This window comes from Microcaecilia unicolor, chromosome 8 (assembly GCF_901765095.1).
Source record: "Microcaecilia unicolor chromosome 8, aMicUni1.1, whole genome shotgun sequence".
Classification (NCBI taxonomy): domain Eukaryota; kingdom Metazoa; phylum Chordata; class Amphibia; order Gymnophiona; family Siphonopidae; genus Microcaecilia; species Microcaecilia unicolor.
Genome location: NC_044038.1, coordinates 94,211,096 through 94,227,474, shown reverse-complemented (window position 1 = coordinate 94,227,474; position 16,379 = coordinate 94,211,096). Strand labels below are relative to the sequence as shown.

Below are 16,379 nucleotides of genomic sequence, written 5' to 3'. Positions count from 1 at the left end.
TCTTTGAGCCAGTAAAGGTACCATCCAAGACATATCCCAATATTGTACAGGACAACTATTTTTAGCACCCAGACCTGGTAATAAAAGAAAACAATTTGAAAAAGAAACAAACTATAATCCTTTTAAAAAGTAGGGCAATTGCACTAAATAATTACCAACAAATTCCGTCAACAATGCTTCCTTGATAGCATTCTATCTTTGTTAGGAAGGCAGTTCTGGAACCTTCTTTAACAAAGAGCCTTGAGTTTTAAGGGGACCATCAAATCTAGTCTACGTTCACTGGAAATTGTCAGTGAATATACCTTACAGTCTTTGTTCCCCTCAGGAGTGATCTCCTTTCTTTTTCTTGGCATTCACAGTCACTTCACTCTTTTCTGCTCTCCTGATCAGGCATTAGTGTTTCTTCCAAGATGCCAGAGCAGCTGAGAGAGATAAAAAGAGCAAAACCACTTCCTCCTCCTTCAACAGACTGCTTTGAGGATGTCTCAGGCTCCAGAAAACTCAAGGTCATTAGTCTTTCAGCAGTAACTCCGAGTCTGCCCTTCTGAGTTGACAGTCCAATTGGAAGTCAGATAAGCTGCCTTCCTCAAAGGGCTTGAACACCCCACATTAGGGGGCACTACGAGAGGTCCTTCAGCCTGTTCAATATTCCTATACTGTGGCTCAATAGTGGTAGTATTGGGGTTGGGATGACTGCCATACAGTTGGTAGGGAGTGTATTGGCCCTTTAGTGATTGGTGTCTCACTGGCCTGTCAGTCATAGCCTGCCTCTCCTGGAGAATTTTCCCACTCACGTCACCAGGTCTGGTCCCCAACTGAGGAGCCTTGAGCTCATGGCTTGAAGTTATACTGTGCTGTTCCACTCTCAAAATGGGGGTCATAGGTAATGATAGGAGCATCATATTCTACACTGGGGATGAGTGAAACTATGGTTGGTAGTTGGAGGGTGGTAGCTGGGTGGGTCCCAATAAGTGGGTGGTGGCCTGTAGAACTTAAGGACAGTGTTCCCACAAGGAAGAACATCAAATTTTCTGCTTGTAAATACCTGTGGGTGGAGGGCCTTTGGGCTAGTTCCTGCTTCGGCCATACAGAGGCTGGTGAGAAGGAGGACAGAGTGTCATGGGCCAGCCTGGTCTTCTCCATATCCAGGATTCGCTCCTGCGAAGCCTGGCCTTTCCACTCTTTCTGGGGCAAAGCTAGTTTCTCTGAGAGCTGGAGGTTAGCAGCAGGACATTCTGAGGTCACCTCATTGTCTGGTCTTGAGAAGGGGACACCTGTACTTCTAATCCTGGATCAGAAATGCTTCTCATGTGGGCCAATCCCCAGTCCAACAGGTGTTTCTTCCATGGTAGAGGAAATATTGTTATATGCTGTCAGGGAGGGTCTGGCAGTGCATACCTTGGTATTGTCCTGCTGTGTGGGTGAAAATGACTGGCTGGAACCAACTTATCAACTTCTTGTGGCTAGACTGATTTCTTTGGGGGTCTTCTTGAGGGCTTGCCTCCAGCTCAAGTGCTTTTACACTTGGAATTTGGTGTTGCTGCGACAACCTTGGTGATGAAGGAAAGTTCACATAGATGGGCTCAGGCTTCTCTTCCACTTCTTCTCTGCCCAATTCAGTGGAGCCACTAGAGGCTGCAAAAATGGTGAACCCCTTTGCTCCAATTTCATGGCTGGTCCTGTTCTCAGGAAACAGATGCTTGTAACAACCCTTTCCATTGTCAAAGTATGGCTGCGGTCTTCCCAAATACTGGTACGAGTTAGCTGTGGGTGCTGTCCTCTGGTATGCTAAAGCCTCTGGATCAGGTGGCACCTCAGTTCGTGAAACCATGGACCTAGAGGCCTGCTGCAAGCTGGGTGGGGTACTCTTGAAAGGGGGGTAGGATTGCCTTGGATGGTAGACTGGAGTACCAGAGGTCTGGAGGAGGAGATGAAAATGGGGAACCAACCTGAAGATGGGTTCCTCCAGGGCTTGCTCTATCACACCATAGGAGGCATTCAGAGCAGCTGTATATTCAGGGGCATGGTCTGCCAGGAGGAACCATATGTCCTTGGAACCGAGGCTGGTGAGACCAGGCAGGGTGCATACTTGTGTGGATGGCTGGTAGATTGGAGGATCCGAAGTGATTTCATAGTACAAATTCTCATGCTTGTTGTGTGAAGGCTCCTCCACCTCAGGCTGGGTGGGCATCTCTCCCTTGTTGTAAATGGGGAAGCTGTTCCGATGTCTTAGCTGCTGCTGGACCTCAGCCTGTCCTGCCAGAAATGGGTAGCTTGAATTTGGGGGGTACTGGTATCCTCCCAGGTCTAGGAAGTGTCCATCAATTTTACTAAATCGTAATCATTCCAACTGGCCATATTCTGCTGGAAGAATTATTTTGCAACTCTGGAAACCTGGATGGACTCCACAGCCTGGCTGGTGGCATGGCTTCAGTGGAAGGTTGGCAGAGGTGCATGGCAGGCTGCCAGATTTGCCATGGAAGACCTGCAAAGCAGGTGGAGGCTTAGGTGGTGGTGTTGGGTGGTGGGACGGACCATGTGCTGAGGAAGTTTCTAAAAGGGCTCTCAGAGTTCTAGGTTAATGCTATGTTGGAAGATTGTAAAGAATGAGTCTAGTGGTTTACTTTGAGGCTCCAGTGGATGCCTTACTGGAGCTGGGGGAGGTTGCCCTGGGGATGGGAGTGAAATGTTAGCAACTGTTCTTTGTTGGGTGAACCAATGCTGCTCATCTCCCGGTTCTTCCTGCATTCTCCACTGGAAGATTGGAATGGGCAGCATACCAGCAACCTAATCATGAAAAGACAAAAAAAAAAAAAAAAAAAGAGTTTCATATTCAGTAAGGTATTTCCACCAACTTTGGCCAGGATGTCCAGCCAGTATAATCAGGCTCATTATGTTTATAGCACCACAGGCTGTGCACAGTACTACACAATGGTGATAAGTACCTTAGGATAGCCATAAGTCCAGCTGCCCACAGAGCTTATAATCTAAGTGGATAACTGAGGGCACTAGGAGCCAAAGCGACTTGCTCAAGATCAGCAAGGAATGTCCTTACAGAAGGTGGATTTGAACCCTGGTTTTCCTAGTTCTTAATCCATTGCTCTATAGTACGTAAGCCACTTCTTTCCACTGAATTACCAAAGGAGCAGGTATCATCAAATACAATAAGAGAGAATTAGCTTCTAACTTTCATTAAATAAAAATTATACTTACTGCTTCTCAATGGAACCACTGCTATCAGTAAGACTGTTTAAACAACCTATTTAGAAAAGTTGCAGATCATGCTAGACCTAAGAATTTATTAACGGCTCTACTAAAGTTCTCAAAAAAGGAAAGCTTATCACTCTGGCCCGCTGAATGCTTCAGGGCTCTGACAGCACCAGTCTTGCCCACTGCTCCCGGCAGCTGGTGCCAGCATTCCTCCTCCTTCCAGTGAAGTGTTCCTCAGGCCCTCCTTTCACAACTCTCCCATTTCTGGTGCTTTGCCCACGCTTCATTCTTCCATTGGCACCACATGCCCTATGTTATGCCAGTATTCCTCCTGCTTGCAATCTGTGACAGCCTTCCTCCTCCCTGCACATCCATTTCCATCTTGTGTCTTACCTATGGGATGGCACATTCTCCTCCTTCACCCTGTGCTACATTCTGCATGCTCAGGACACATTCCCTCCTCCTCCAGTGCCAACACTGCTGGCAGCTCCTCTTTCCCTGTGCCTGGTGCCAGGCTTCTTCTCCGCTATGCCTGTTCCCATCTCTTTGTTCTAATCCTTTTACTCCCTCCTCTGTCTAATTCAAAGTGCCAGTACTGTTCCTGCACCCAACTCCCAGTATCATACTTCTCCTCCCATCTGCTAGCCTGCTCCTGCTGCCAGCACTCCTCCTCCTCGTGTCCATGACCCACTGTAAATAATACAGCTGCTGCTCTCTCTCTCTCATTATCCCCGACCCATATAGAGTAACATTCCGCTCGGGCATCTACTCTCCCCTCAACAATGACATTCAGTGCCAATCCCAGTCTCCCCTCCTTCCACCCTACTGGTGACTCTCCCAGCTGCTTAGATGATGCACAATCTAGTGATACTCCCACGCTCTCCCAGCTTGCTGTCCAACCCACCCCCTCAGCCATGCTCCTTTGCAGTCTTTGCCCTGATGATAGCTATTTCTACAACTTCACAGTAATGACATATTCCCTCTGCTATATTTAGGACCCTAAAATGTACCACACCCATGGTGAAGAGGAAGTGCACAACCGATACCAGAAGGGGGGAATACTAGAGGAAGAGGCAGGAGCAGAAGGAGAAGCAACATCTGAAGTGGAGTAAATGGATGGAGGAGGATCACCAGTGTCAGGGGCTAGAGGGAAGAGGAGCAGATTTATGAGAAGAGGTAGGGTTACGCATATTTGGCTCCCCCCAAAAAAGAGGACACATGCCCCGCCCCATCACACTCTCACCCCGCCTACACTCTGCCCATCCAGCCCCCTTTCAACGCCCCCCAATCACACATCCCTAAGGGTGTCCTATCCTCTCCTCCCTTACCTTACTATACTGCCCTGGTGGTCTAATGACCTCTTCAGGGGCAGGAAAGGGCCACCTCTTTCCTGCACGGAGCACCTGCATACTGTTCCTTGCTGACTCCGGTTCCAGTGCCGATTCAAAATGGCCGCCGAAAGTTGAAAGCTATCTCGGCGAGACTTCAACTCTTGGTGGCCATTTTGAATTGGCGCCAGGACCGCAGCAAGGAACCGGTATGCAGGCACTGGGGGCAGGAAAGATGGGGCTCTTTCCTGCCCCAAACAGGTCACTAGACCACCAGGGCAGTATAGTAAGGTAAGGGAAGTGGAGGATAGGACACCACTAGGCCCACCTCGCCTTCCTGTTTGTCCAGAAATCCGGACAAACGGACAGGCTGGCAAAACCCGCCCGGTTATGTCCTCAAAAAGAGGACAGGTCCGGGTAAAACTGGACATATGGTAACCCTAAGAAGAGGTCATACAGCAATGAGCCTTACAAGGTAGGAACCTCATCAGTGGAGTACAATGTGCTGGTGGCAGCATCACAGGGGATAACAGGGAGAGGCTGCATATTTGTAGGCATGTCATAGTTTGGGAGGGTCTCCTTTTTTATGTCCATATTGTTTGTGATTGCTGCTTATTTTTTTAATTACATTTACTCCACCATGAAGAAATATTAATTTGTAGGACTGGTTTATGAATACTTTTAACTGAAATAAATAGGTGGAAGGAGGGAGGATGTACAGGTGGGAGGCATCAACAGTGGTTGAGAGCAAGAGAGAGAAGGGCTGTGAAACCACAGCAAACAAGAGAGACAGGGCTACATGACATCAGTGGGGGGGGGGGGGGGGGGGGAAGCCTGAATGCAGATGTATGATGGGGGCAAGGAGAAGGAGGTTTGGGGACAACACAAAAAACAAAGTTACTTACCTGTAGAAGGCATTCTCTGAGGGCAGCATGAATATATTCTCACATGTGGGTGATATCATCCACAGAGCCCGGTGTGGACACTGCCATAGTGCAATGTCACTTTAAAACTTTGAGGCAATGCCCCCACCATGCATGCGCAGGTGCCTTTGCACCTATTGCTTGAGTGCAGGACCAGCAGTATAACACTAATGCTAAGAAGACAACTCCAAGGGGAGATGGGAGAGATGTGAGAATATATGCCTGCTGTCCTCAGAGAAAATGAAGATACGTGTAGCAGGTATTCTCCGAGGACAGCAGGCTCAGTATTCTTACATGTGGGTCGTTGTCCGGGACGGACCCAGGGGACTAGAAAAGTCTTCAAAGCTTAGGAATCTTCCGGAACATTCTGTCGCGCGGGCCAACCCACTGCGCATGCGTGGGAGGCTTCCCGCCCGCAATGCGAACGTGCAGCTCTCAGTTTAATAAAAAGCATAAAAATATAAATAAAAACAACTCCAATGGGGAGGAGGGAGGGTTGTAAGAATACTGAGCCTGCTGTCCTCAGAGAATACCTGCTACAGGTATGTATCCTCATTTTCTCCCAGGCAAGCAGGCTCTAGTATTCTTACATGTGGGTATCCCTAGCCCCCAGGCTCACTCAAAACAAAGAACATTGGACAATTGGGCCTCGCAACGGCGAGGACATAACATAGATTGACCTGAAAAGAAACACAGCTAAGTGAGAGTGCAGCCTGGAACAAAACAGAAATGGGCCTAGGGGGGTGGAGTTGGATTCTAAACCCCAAACAGATTCTGCAGCACCGACTGCCCAAACTGACTGTCGCGTCGGGTATCCTGCTGAAGGCAGTAGTGAGATGTGAATGTGTGGACTGATGACCACGTTGCAGCCTTGCAAATTTCTTCAATGGAGGCTGACTTCAAATGAGCCACAGATGCGGCCATGGCTCTAACATTGTGAGCCGTGACATGGCCCTCTAAAGTCAGCCCAGCTTGGGCATAAGTGAAGGAAATGCAATCTGCTACCCAATTGGAGATGGTGCGTTTTCCGATGGCAACTCCCCTCCTGTTGGGATTGAAAGACACAAACAATTGGGCGGACTGTCTGTAGGGCTTAGTCCGCTCCACGTAAAAGGCCAATGCTCTCTTACAGTCCAAGGTGTGCAACTTGTTCTCACCAGGGCGGGTATGTGGACAGGGAAAAAATGTTGGCAAGACAATTGACTAGTTCAGATGGAACTCTGACACCACTTTCGGCAAGAACTTAGGGTGAGTGTGGAGGACTACTCTATTATGGTGAAATTTAATATAGGGTGCATGGACTACTAGTGCTTGGAGCTCACTGATTCTACGAGCTGAAGTAACAGCCACCAAGAAAAGGACCACCCAGGTCAAGTACTTCAGATGGCAGGAATCCAGTGGCTCAAAAGGAGCTTTCAACAGCTGGATGAGAACGACGTTGAGATCCCACGACACTGGTGGAGGTTTGATAGGGGGCTTTGACAAAAACAAACCTCTCATGAAGCGAACAACTAAAGGCTGTCCAGCGATAGGCTGACCTTCTACACGTTGATGGTAAACACTAATTGCACTAAGGTGACTCTTACGGAGTTGGTCTTAAGACCAGATTCTGATAAGTGTAGAAGGTATTCAAGCAGGGTCCGTGTAGGACAAGAAAAGGGATCTAGGGCCTTGCTGTCACACCAGACGGCAAACCTCCTCCATTTAAAAGAATAACACTTTTTTGTGGAATCTTTCCTGGAAGCAAGACTTGGGAGAAACCCTCAGAAAGGCCTAAAGAGGCAACTTCTAAGTTTTCAACATCCAAGCCGTGAGAGCCAAAGACTGGAGGTTAGGATGTAGAAGCGACCCCTGGTGTGATGAGGGTCGGAAACAGTCCAATCTCCACGGTTCTTTGGAGGACAACTCCAGAAAGAAGGAAACCAGATCTGACGGGGCCAGAAAGGTGCAATCGAATCATGGTTCCGCGGTCTTGCCTGAGTTTCAGCAGAGTTTTCCCTACTATATGTATGGAGGATACGCATAGACAGAAGGCCTGTCCCCCAATGAAGAAGAAAGCATCTGACGCTAGTCCGCCATGGGCCTGGAGTCTGAACAGAACGGAGGGACTTTGTGATTGGTCTGAGTGGCCAAAAAGATCCACCGGGGTGGGGGTGGTGGTGGGCACCACGCTCGGAAGATCTTGCGGACAACGTCTATGTTAGTGACCACTCGTGAGGTTTGAATTATCCTGCCTCAGTCTGTGGCCAGACGTTGTTTACGCCTGCCAGATACGTGGCCTGGAGAAACATGCCGTGGCTGTGAGCCCAAAGCCACATCCTGATGGCTTCCTGACACAGAGGGCGAGATCCGGTGCCCCGCTGCTTGTTGGTGTAATACATGGCAACCTGATTGTCTGTCTGAATTAAAATGACTTGATTGGACAGCCGATCTCTGAAAGCCTTGAGAGCGTTCCAGACCACTCGTAATTCCAGGAAGTTGATCTGAAAATCCTTCTCCTGAAAGACCAAACTCCCTGAGTGTGAAGCCCATCTAAATGAGCTCCCACCCCAGGAGGGATGCAATCTGTCGTCAGCACTTTTTGTGGCTGAGGAATTTGGAATGGATGTCCCAAGGTCAGATTGGATCGAATGGTCCACCACTGAAGGGATCTGGCAAAATTTTGGTGGAGAGATGGATTACATCCTCTAGATGCCCTGTGGTCTGGCACCACTAGGAAGCTAGGGTCCATTGAGCTGATCTCATATGTAGGCATGCCATGGGAGTCACGTGAACTGTGGAGGCCATGTGCCCTAAAAGTCTCAACATCTGCCGAGCTGTAATCTGTTGAGATGTAGAAGCCAAGGACACTAGGGCCAAAGATTGTCTGCCTTGCCTGGGGAAGATAAGCTCGAGAGCGTCTGTGTATCCAACAGAGTTCCAATGAACTCCAATTTTTGCCACTGGAACAAGATGGGTCTTGGGAATAATTTATTACAAACCTCAGTAGCTCCAGCAGTTGAATAGTCATCTGCATGGACCGTAGAGCCCCGGCTTCCGAAGTTTTCTTCACCAGCCAATCGTCGAGATAAGGGAACACATGCACTCCCAGTCTGCGCAGCGATGCTGCGACTACTGCCAAGCACTTTGTGAAGACCCTGGGCGCAGATCGAGCCAAAGGGCAGTACACAGTACTGAAAGTGCTGAGTTCCTAGTCGAAATCGAAGATACTTCCTGTGAGCTGGGAGTATCAAGAGGTGAGTATAGGCCATCCTTTAAGTCCAGAGAAGCATAGCCAATCATTTTCCTGAATCATGGGAAGAAGGGTGCCCAGGGAAAACCATCCTGAACTTTTCTCGGACGAGGAATTTGTTCAGGGCCCTTGGGTCTAGGATGGGACGCATCCCCCCTGTTTTCTTTTGCACAAGGAAGTACCTAGAATAGAATCCCAGCCCTTCTTCCCCTGGTGGTACGAGTTTGACCGCATGTGGCCTTTAGAAGGGCGGAGAGTTCCTTTGCAAGTACCTGCTTGTGCTGGGAGCTGAAGGATTGAGCTCCTGGTGGGCAATTTGGAGGCTTGCATACCAGATTGAGTGTGTATCCTAACCGGACTATTTGAAGAACTCACTTGTCGGAGGTTATAAGAGGCTACTTTGGTGAAAAAATATCAACCTCCCCCCGACAGGCAAGTCGTCCGGTACAGACACTTGTACTGCGGCTATGCTGCACTGGAGCCAGTCAAAAAGCCTGTCCCTTGCTTTTGCTGGGGAGAACGCGCATGCTGGGGCTGAGCCTGAACCGGCTGCCGAGAGGCAGGAGTGTACTACGCCTATTACAGGAATACGGAACACTCCTCCTCTCTCCAAAAAACCTCCTGGATGAGGAGGGAGTAGCAGAAGACGTCCGGCGGGAGAGAGAATCCATGGCACCATGATGCTTTTTCATCTGATCAAACCATATCCTCTACTTTCTCTCCAAAGAGATTATCCCCCCCCCGGCAAGGAGCATCTGACATTCGCTGCTGGGGTCTTCTGATCCAGGTCCGAGACAGCAGCCATGAGAGTCCTGCGCATCACTATACCTTGAGCAGCTACTCGGGATGCCACATCAAAAGTGTCGTAGATCCTTGGGCAGGAATTTGCAACACGCCTTCTTGCTGCCTGACTACCTGGTGAAAAAGTTCAGCAAGCTCTGGAGGAAGTGCTTCAACTAAACAGGACAGTTGATTTTTGATCATTTTTTATGATCAGAATGTATGGTGTATTATGAATAGTGTTTTTGTTTTTTTAGCTGTCTACGTAACCTGTATTTTAGGGATTTTGCGGGATATAAGATTCTAATAGCATAACATAGCAAGTTTGAGGAACTCATCAGCCTTTTCAGGAGAAAGGAAGTCTGCAAAGGAGAGAGTACTCTATAGTAGAGACTTAAAGTAGATGTGGAATAAAGTTGATAGTCTAATATGCGGCTGGCTAGCATAGAGGCATGGAATGTTCTCACTGCCAAAAAAGTCTAATGGTTCTAGCTTCTCTGACTGAAGGAGCAGAAGCATTAGATCTCACAATGTGAGTACATTTCAAAGCAGATTCCATCATTAAGGAATGATGGAGTAAATGTGTCTTTTCAAATCCAATGCATTTCTATACCTGTACATGGTATCAATTTCTTTGGAGCAACTTCAACTAGTGGAATTTCCCAGTTTTTGATCAAAGCATTCCTCATAACTGGATGTAGTGGAACAGCGATTCCCTTTCTAGGAGGACAGTCATAATCTAGAAACTCAAAGAGCTCATGAACGAGGTTCTCCTCGGTCTCCAATTTGAAAGGTATGGCTTGAGCCATTTCCCAGACAAAGCCAAGGGATAAGATATACTTTCTGAGGAGACTTGCGTCTTTCATGCAGCGCAGAAGGGTCAGATGGGATGCCATAGACTCCTCAGATGTGAGGTCCTGTGGTCCTGCTCCGTCTCCCAGGAGAGGTCCGAGTCTGACTCTTCAAAAGTACACCTCTTGGGTAGCGCACATGGAACAGTGTGTCAACTAGAGCATCGGCTCTGTGTGAAACAGCATCCAGGCACACGAGTCTCTGATGCTGAAGAAAGTTCTTCTACCAATGTCGATGCATGCATTGGTTGGGTTTGTGGTGCCCCTGCCGAGATTGACGCTGAGCCAGTGTGCGGGGACCTCTCCATTACTGTCTCTCCGATGTATCTATGGGCACAAACCACCCTGAAAGCCTGAATATACTGCATATGCAGTAGAGCTGAAAGCTCCTCTTTGAGCACAGCCCAGATTTCCTTTGGTAGACTAGGTGTTGGTGCTGGCTGAGAAGCCCGAGTCATATCCTGTGCAGGTATAGGAGATCTTGAGGACCTCAAAGGCTCAGCGAGAAACAAATTGTAGAGAAGGAGAGCAATCACTGCAGCATGGATGCTTCCCATGCATTGAGAATGTCAGTGCAGGGAAGGTGTTAGCAGAGTTCCTGGTGGGAGAATGATGGTGATGATTCTTAAGTTTTTCTGTGCTGCAGGTCTCTCGATGCACGTGGCACCAACAAAGATGTAAAGTCCTTAAGCGGTCGCGATAACCGAGTCGATGCTGACGACAATGCAGGTTCTGTATCTGGTGTCAAATCTCCTACCATGCTCGATGCTGATGTAGGCCCAAAAGGTTTTTCACACTGCACTCTGCATGCTTTAAGTGTCCTCGTTTGCATGTGCAGACAGAAGGCACACTGAATGACCTAGTGCTCCTGCAAATAATGAGCACAGGTCATGCACCATGGAACAGGGCCAAAGGGCGAAAAGCTGATAAGCATGTGAACCAGAACTCATGATCTGATAAGACATTCTTGTGTGCAAGCAGGCAAGAGAAAGGGGCAATTAGGAATAGACAAAAAATGTGGTTTAGCAACAGAGGGGAAACAGATGGTGAGAAAAGAAAACAAGATGATTTCTGAGGAAGATAACTTGCTGAAGCTGTTAAGCATCATTTAAAGAAAAGATATATATAAGCAGCTGTATCAGAGCATTACTTCGGAGAGACAGTTTCAGATAGTACTTATGTATAGCAGAGCTCCCATGAGAAACAATTAATTGTATCTGTATTTGTAAGTAAAAAAAAATTGCTTTTCTCATACGCGACCTTGGTCTTTTATCACTCCAAATTGTGGGTAGCTGGTACATAATAATTTGGGGTGGTGGTAGAAAGATCTAAAAACATTTGTGAACCCGACATGATGGGGGAAAGTAGGAATCCAAATATATTTGGATAGGGTTGGATAAAACCTTGGTCTGGGACGCTGGACAAGGTCATCCCACCACAAGAAATAAATAGTGTTCTGGTTCAGTCGTGAGATTCCAGGCACATTCGTGAGAAGACATAGTACCCTGGTTTAGTCGTGAGATTCCAGGTACATTTGTGGAAAAGAGCAGGGTGTCGTAGTTCAGCTGCAGGATTCCCGACACAACAGACGGTCCTGATAAGGACGAAGATTGGTAAGTCACAAATGTTTGTTTAATCTTTGAAAAATAATGGCTACGCTTCTTGAGATAGTAATTAAGTACTTTCTATTAGAAAAAAAAGGATCTTACTAAAACTTGTAATAAATGGTTTAAATGGAATAAAAAAAAAAAACAGACTGATTTTTGTTGGCCCCTAAATGGATCCTTGATCTAAATTTATTATGCAAATTGATTAAATACAATGAGACACATAAAAAGGGTAAATCTCCATTAAACATTTATAAGCAATTAATAAATGGATCCTGATCAGAGATCATATTTCACAAAGATTTGTAATTAAATAATTGCTATTCTATTAGGAAAAATATTTTTATGTAACTTGAATTCTGTTCAAATCTCATTCTTTGAATTTTCTTTGTTCCTACCCATGCTTCCTTCTTCTGCTCTGACTCCTTGGATTGTTAAAGCTACAGTGCTTTATAAAAAGAAAAGGGCACAGGATTGCTAGAAAAAATTCTTGGTGGCCACAAGAAACTTCTCTACATCCTTGTTTTTTAAATGTTTGATTTCATGACTCTAAAGCACTGTAACTAGGGATATATTTAATTTTAGTTGCAGGCGGTGTCTTTCTTTTAAACACATTTTCTTTCCTTCTTGGAGGGAATATTACTGAGAGCATAGATGGAATTGTTTCCTTTGTTATGGACTGAATGGCTTGATCTAAATAAATTATAGGTATTTCTGTTTGTCATGTCTACTTAGCGACATTCCTTTGTTTTCAATTCAATGCTAGAAACTGTACTTGCTGTTTGAGAGCACTATTTGAACAGGTTTTTCCAGTTTTATCTCCTGTTATATCCTCTGCGTGAGCGTTCCAGCACTACTGATAAGGATTAAATTACCTTTTGTCCTTAGCTCAAAGCAATTAACTGAACACATCTTTGACCTGGAACTACTTTGTATCATAAAGAAAAAAAAAAAACAAGTTTCCCAGTTTTGCCCTACAGTTTTATTTCTATTGTCTTAAATCTAATATTTATTGGATACAATTTTATTTCAATGTTTTCCTTTGTGTATATGATTTCTAGATAACAATTTTGTTTTTCCTGCTAAGAATTCTACAGTTTTATTTTCAGGATTATAAAATATTGGGAGTGTTTGGTCCCACATCCAGTATGAAAATTTATGTTTAAGAACTATGAATGAAACATGTACATGTGTGTGTCCTAAAAAAAATGATGACACAGCTAGACCAATGGAATATAAAGAAATATTTTCTTTCTTTTTTAATTATTTCAATGCACTCAACTGAGATTTCTGATCAGCTGCAGAGATACAGAATCTCAATGAAGCATTTTAAACATTGTCCTACATCTGGAGTAGCTACCTTATATTAATTCGTGCACATAAGTACTTCTAGCCCTAGGACACTGTTTTGATAATTTATCTTACATAATTGTAAATAACACCATGCTTAATTTAAAGGTTATGCCCAGTACTGCATTTCAATAGCATGATCTAATTTACAACTTCTTAATTCTTTGTCTTTTATTAGTTAGTCTGTCTTTATGTTACTCCTTACATACAATCAGTATAACTGATCACTTTTTATTTTCTTCCAATTTTGTGGCTAATACAATTAGTACATATAAAAAGTTTCTCACCTGAATATAAATCAGTTGTATATGCAATATAACAAGATTTATTTCTGCATTCTACAGTAGGCATGTTAATTACTTATATTCTGTCTCTTATCAACATTTTTAATGCATTAGTTACAGCTAAAGTGTAATGTTTCCACATTCAGTATAGAATTAGGGTCTCTCTTTTTCTTTAAGAATAAACTTTTCCTTAAAGATGATAGAAGATATCTTTGCCCCATCTTGATTGTACATACATATGTGCTATATTTCTTGCCTGATCTATGTGAATCTTTGTAAAGGTCAGTCAAGGATGCAGCTCTTGTCTGCTTCATTAGGATTTTTATTTTTTTAAAGCTGATTTTTGTTGCATTGTATTCAAAACTTGACATGTTTTCATACAAAGATAAATCTTACATTAACTGTGAGATTTACTGTAAGGTTCCTGCCTAAATTTTTTTGTTATATCTACATGCTACATACTTTTACACTTTAAACTTTGTGATGCAGTTTTATTGTTCCCATATGTTTGCATTCTATTCCTCCCTAATATCCCTCAGCAATCAGCTGTATTTTGCAAGTGAGATTCATCAACACAGGATTTAACACAGTCCTGCTAAACTTTTGTCTCCTGATTTACTCAATCTGTTTAGTTCATCACTCTTATGATAAATATATATATCTGTGTCACTGTACCTCATATAACTGAGATTCCAGAGAAATTGCCACACAGGAAAAGTTAATCTAGATAAATGTTTAGATTAAGAAGAAGTTAAGATATTTATGTGCCTTGAAAGAAAATGTTTTGTACTGCCCCAGAACAAAGACAGTGTCTTTCTAGGTGACTGCCTAGTTTGCCCCTAATTGGTTTTTAAATTACTTTCTCTTTCACCATATTATTTCAGAAACAAGAGGGATGCTTCAAAATAACATATATACAATTTTGATGGTAATTGTAAACAGTTGGCATGTTAAACTATTTCCCCCCTTTTTTCTGTATTCTTTATGACCTTGTTTAGTATAAATGGAGAAACTGTGTTCCTAACTACTTTGTTATGCAAGCTATGAATTAGTTTTCTTACTATAAATAACTTTATTTTCCCTTATTTTCATTGTTAATAATTGGATACTGATGTAATTTTTATTTCTCCCTAATTTATTTTCCATAAATGTACTGTGCCTATCTAATGCTTTTGTTTGTAATAGCCCAATGATAAAGATTTAAAAATTATGTCTTGAACTTTATGGAATACTACAATTGTGCAGAACTTACAAGTAATAGTATCTAGAGCATTACAAAAGTTACTGAATTATCTTTGGGCATCCCTGGACGCACCATAGGGGGAGGTTCAAACAAAAGCACATCGTATTGAATTACTACCTAAATGTGATGGACCTAAAATTGGGCAGTATCCCTTGAAGGCTGAAGTTATACAAGTAGCGAAAGAATAGATCCAGCGACTGCTGACTCAGGGTATAATAGAAGTGTGCCATTCACCGTATAATACGCCATTATTTCCCATACAGAAAAAAAGGGCAATGGAGAATTGTGCAGGATTTACGTGAGCTTAATAATGTGGTAAAACATATTTTTCCCAATGTAGAAAACTCTACTACCCTGTTTCACAGCGTTACTTTACAAAATTACCACTCCACCATTGATTTATCTAACGCTTTTTTTCCTATCCCACTTCACCCTGACAGCAGACCTTTAACTGCCTTTCAGTTTGACAATGTGACCTACCAGTGGACTCGACTGCTGCAAGGTTTCACTGACAGTCCCACTATCTTTTCCCAGACTTTGGCACAGCATATTCAAGAATTTAAATTACAATATGCTTGGCCAAGTCATACCCATCTACTATAATATGTGGACGATATGTTGATAACTTCTCATGATTTTGATATTTGTGTACAGGTAACCTGTGATTTTCTAGCCTTTTTAGCTGAAAAGGGGTATAAAGTTAATAAAAAAAAAATTGAAGGTGGCACAGACACAGGTTACATTTCTGGGCCACGACATTGGTGCCCAGAAGCGGAGCCTCGGTCCTGATACTTGCAACATGTTTCCAAATTACATATGCCTTCCAATGTCACTGAACTAGGTATGCTTAACTTTTGTCGCTTGTGGATACCTAATTATTCAGAACGAACTAAACCTTTTTACCAGAAATTGTTAGGCAAACATAATTTCAAGTATGAATCTCTTGAATTTACTGATGCTGAAACATTAGCCTTAGTGAGTTTGGTAAAGATGTAATGCAGAGTTTTCCACTCGCTACGGTTGATGTGTCCCACAAAGTGCATTTGTGGATAACTCATGATGAAATGCATGGGCTGCTTGATAACTCAGCATGATGATGATATAGCTTGTGGATATTTATCTGGACTTTTACCCCAGTTGAATTAGGATTTGCATTGTGTGAAAAGGACTAGTAGCTGCTGCTACTGCTGTTTTGAAATGATATAGCTATATGCCTCATCTGCCAGTAGTTATTCATAGCTCACATGATGTTAAGTATCTTTTAAACAAACATGTTAGTCACATGACTCCTTCACGATTGCATAAATATCAAGTGGTGTTGCTTAGTATGTACATCAGATACAGCCCCTTACTTTAGCAGACTTGCAGCGTTAGATCCTTTGTGTACTGTTAATGAAAGGACCAGTCTATTTCCTCACCAGTGAACTGCTCACCTACCCTCGTTGCCCGCTGCTTTAAGCATTCAATTTGAAATTTTACATATAGGCCCAGTCTGGTTTATGGACGGCTCCGCCAAATGGCAGCGTAGGTTTTGCTGCGGTACATTATACTGCTGATGAGATACCTATTGA

At 44.1% G+C, this 16,379-nt stretch overlaps 1 protein-coding gene across 1 annotated transcript in view; it reads right to left on the bottom strand.

The window, feature by feature from the left end:
• Positions 1–2,558: 2,558 nt before the first annotated feature.
• ARHGAP33 (Rho GTPase activating protein 33) overlaps positions 2,559–16,379 on the bottom strand; it is a 513,356-nt gene continuing 499,535 nt past the window's right edge. Inside the window, exon 27 of the mRNA XM_030213378.1 lies at positions 2,559–2,787. Within this exon, the coding sequence (XP_030069238.1) occupies positions 2,566–2,787 (222 nt within the window). The 3' untranslated portion in view covers positions 2,559–2,565. The remainder of the gene's footprint in view (positions 2,788–16,379) is intronic.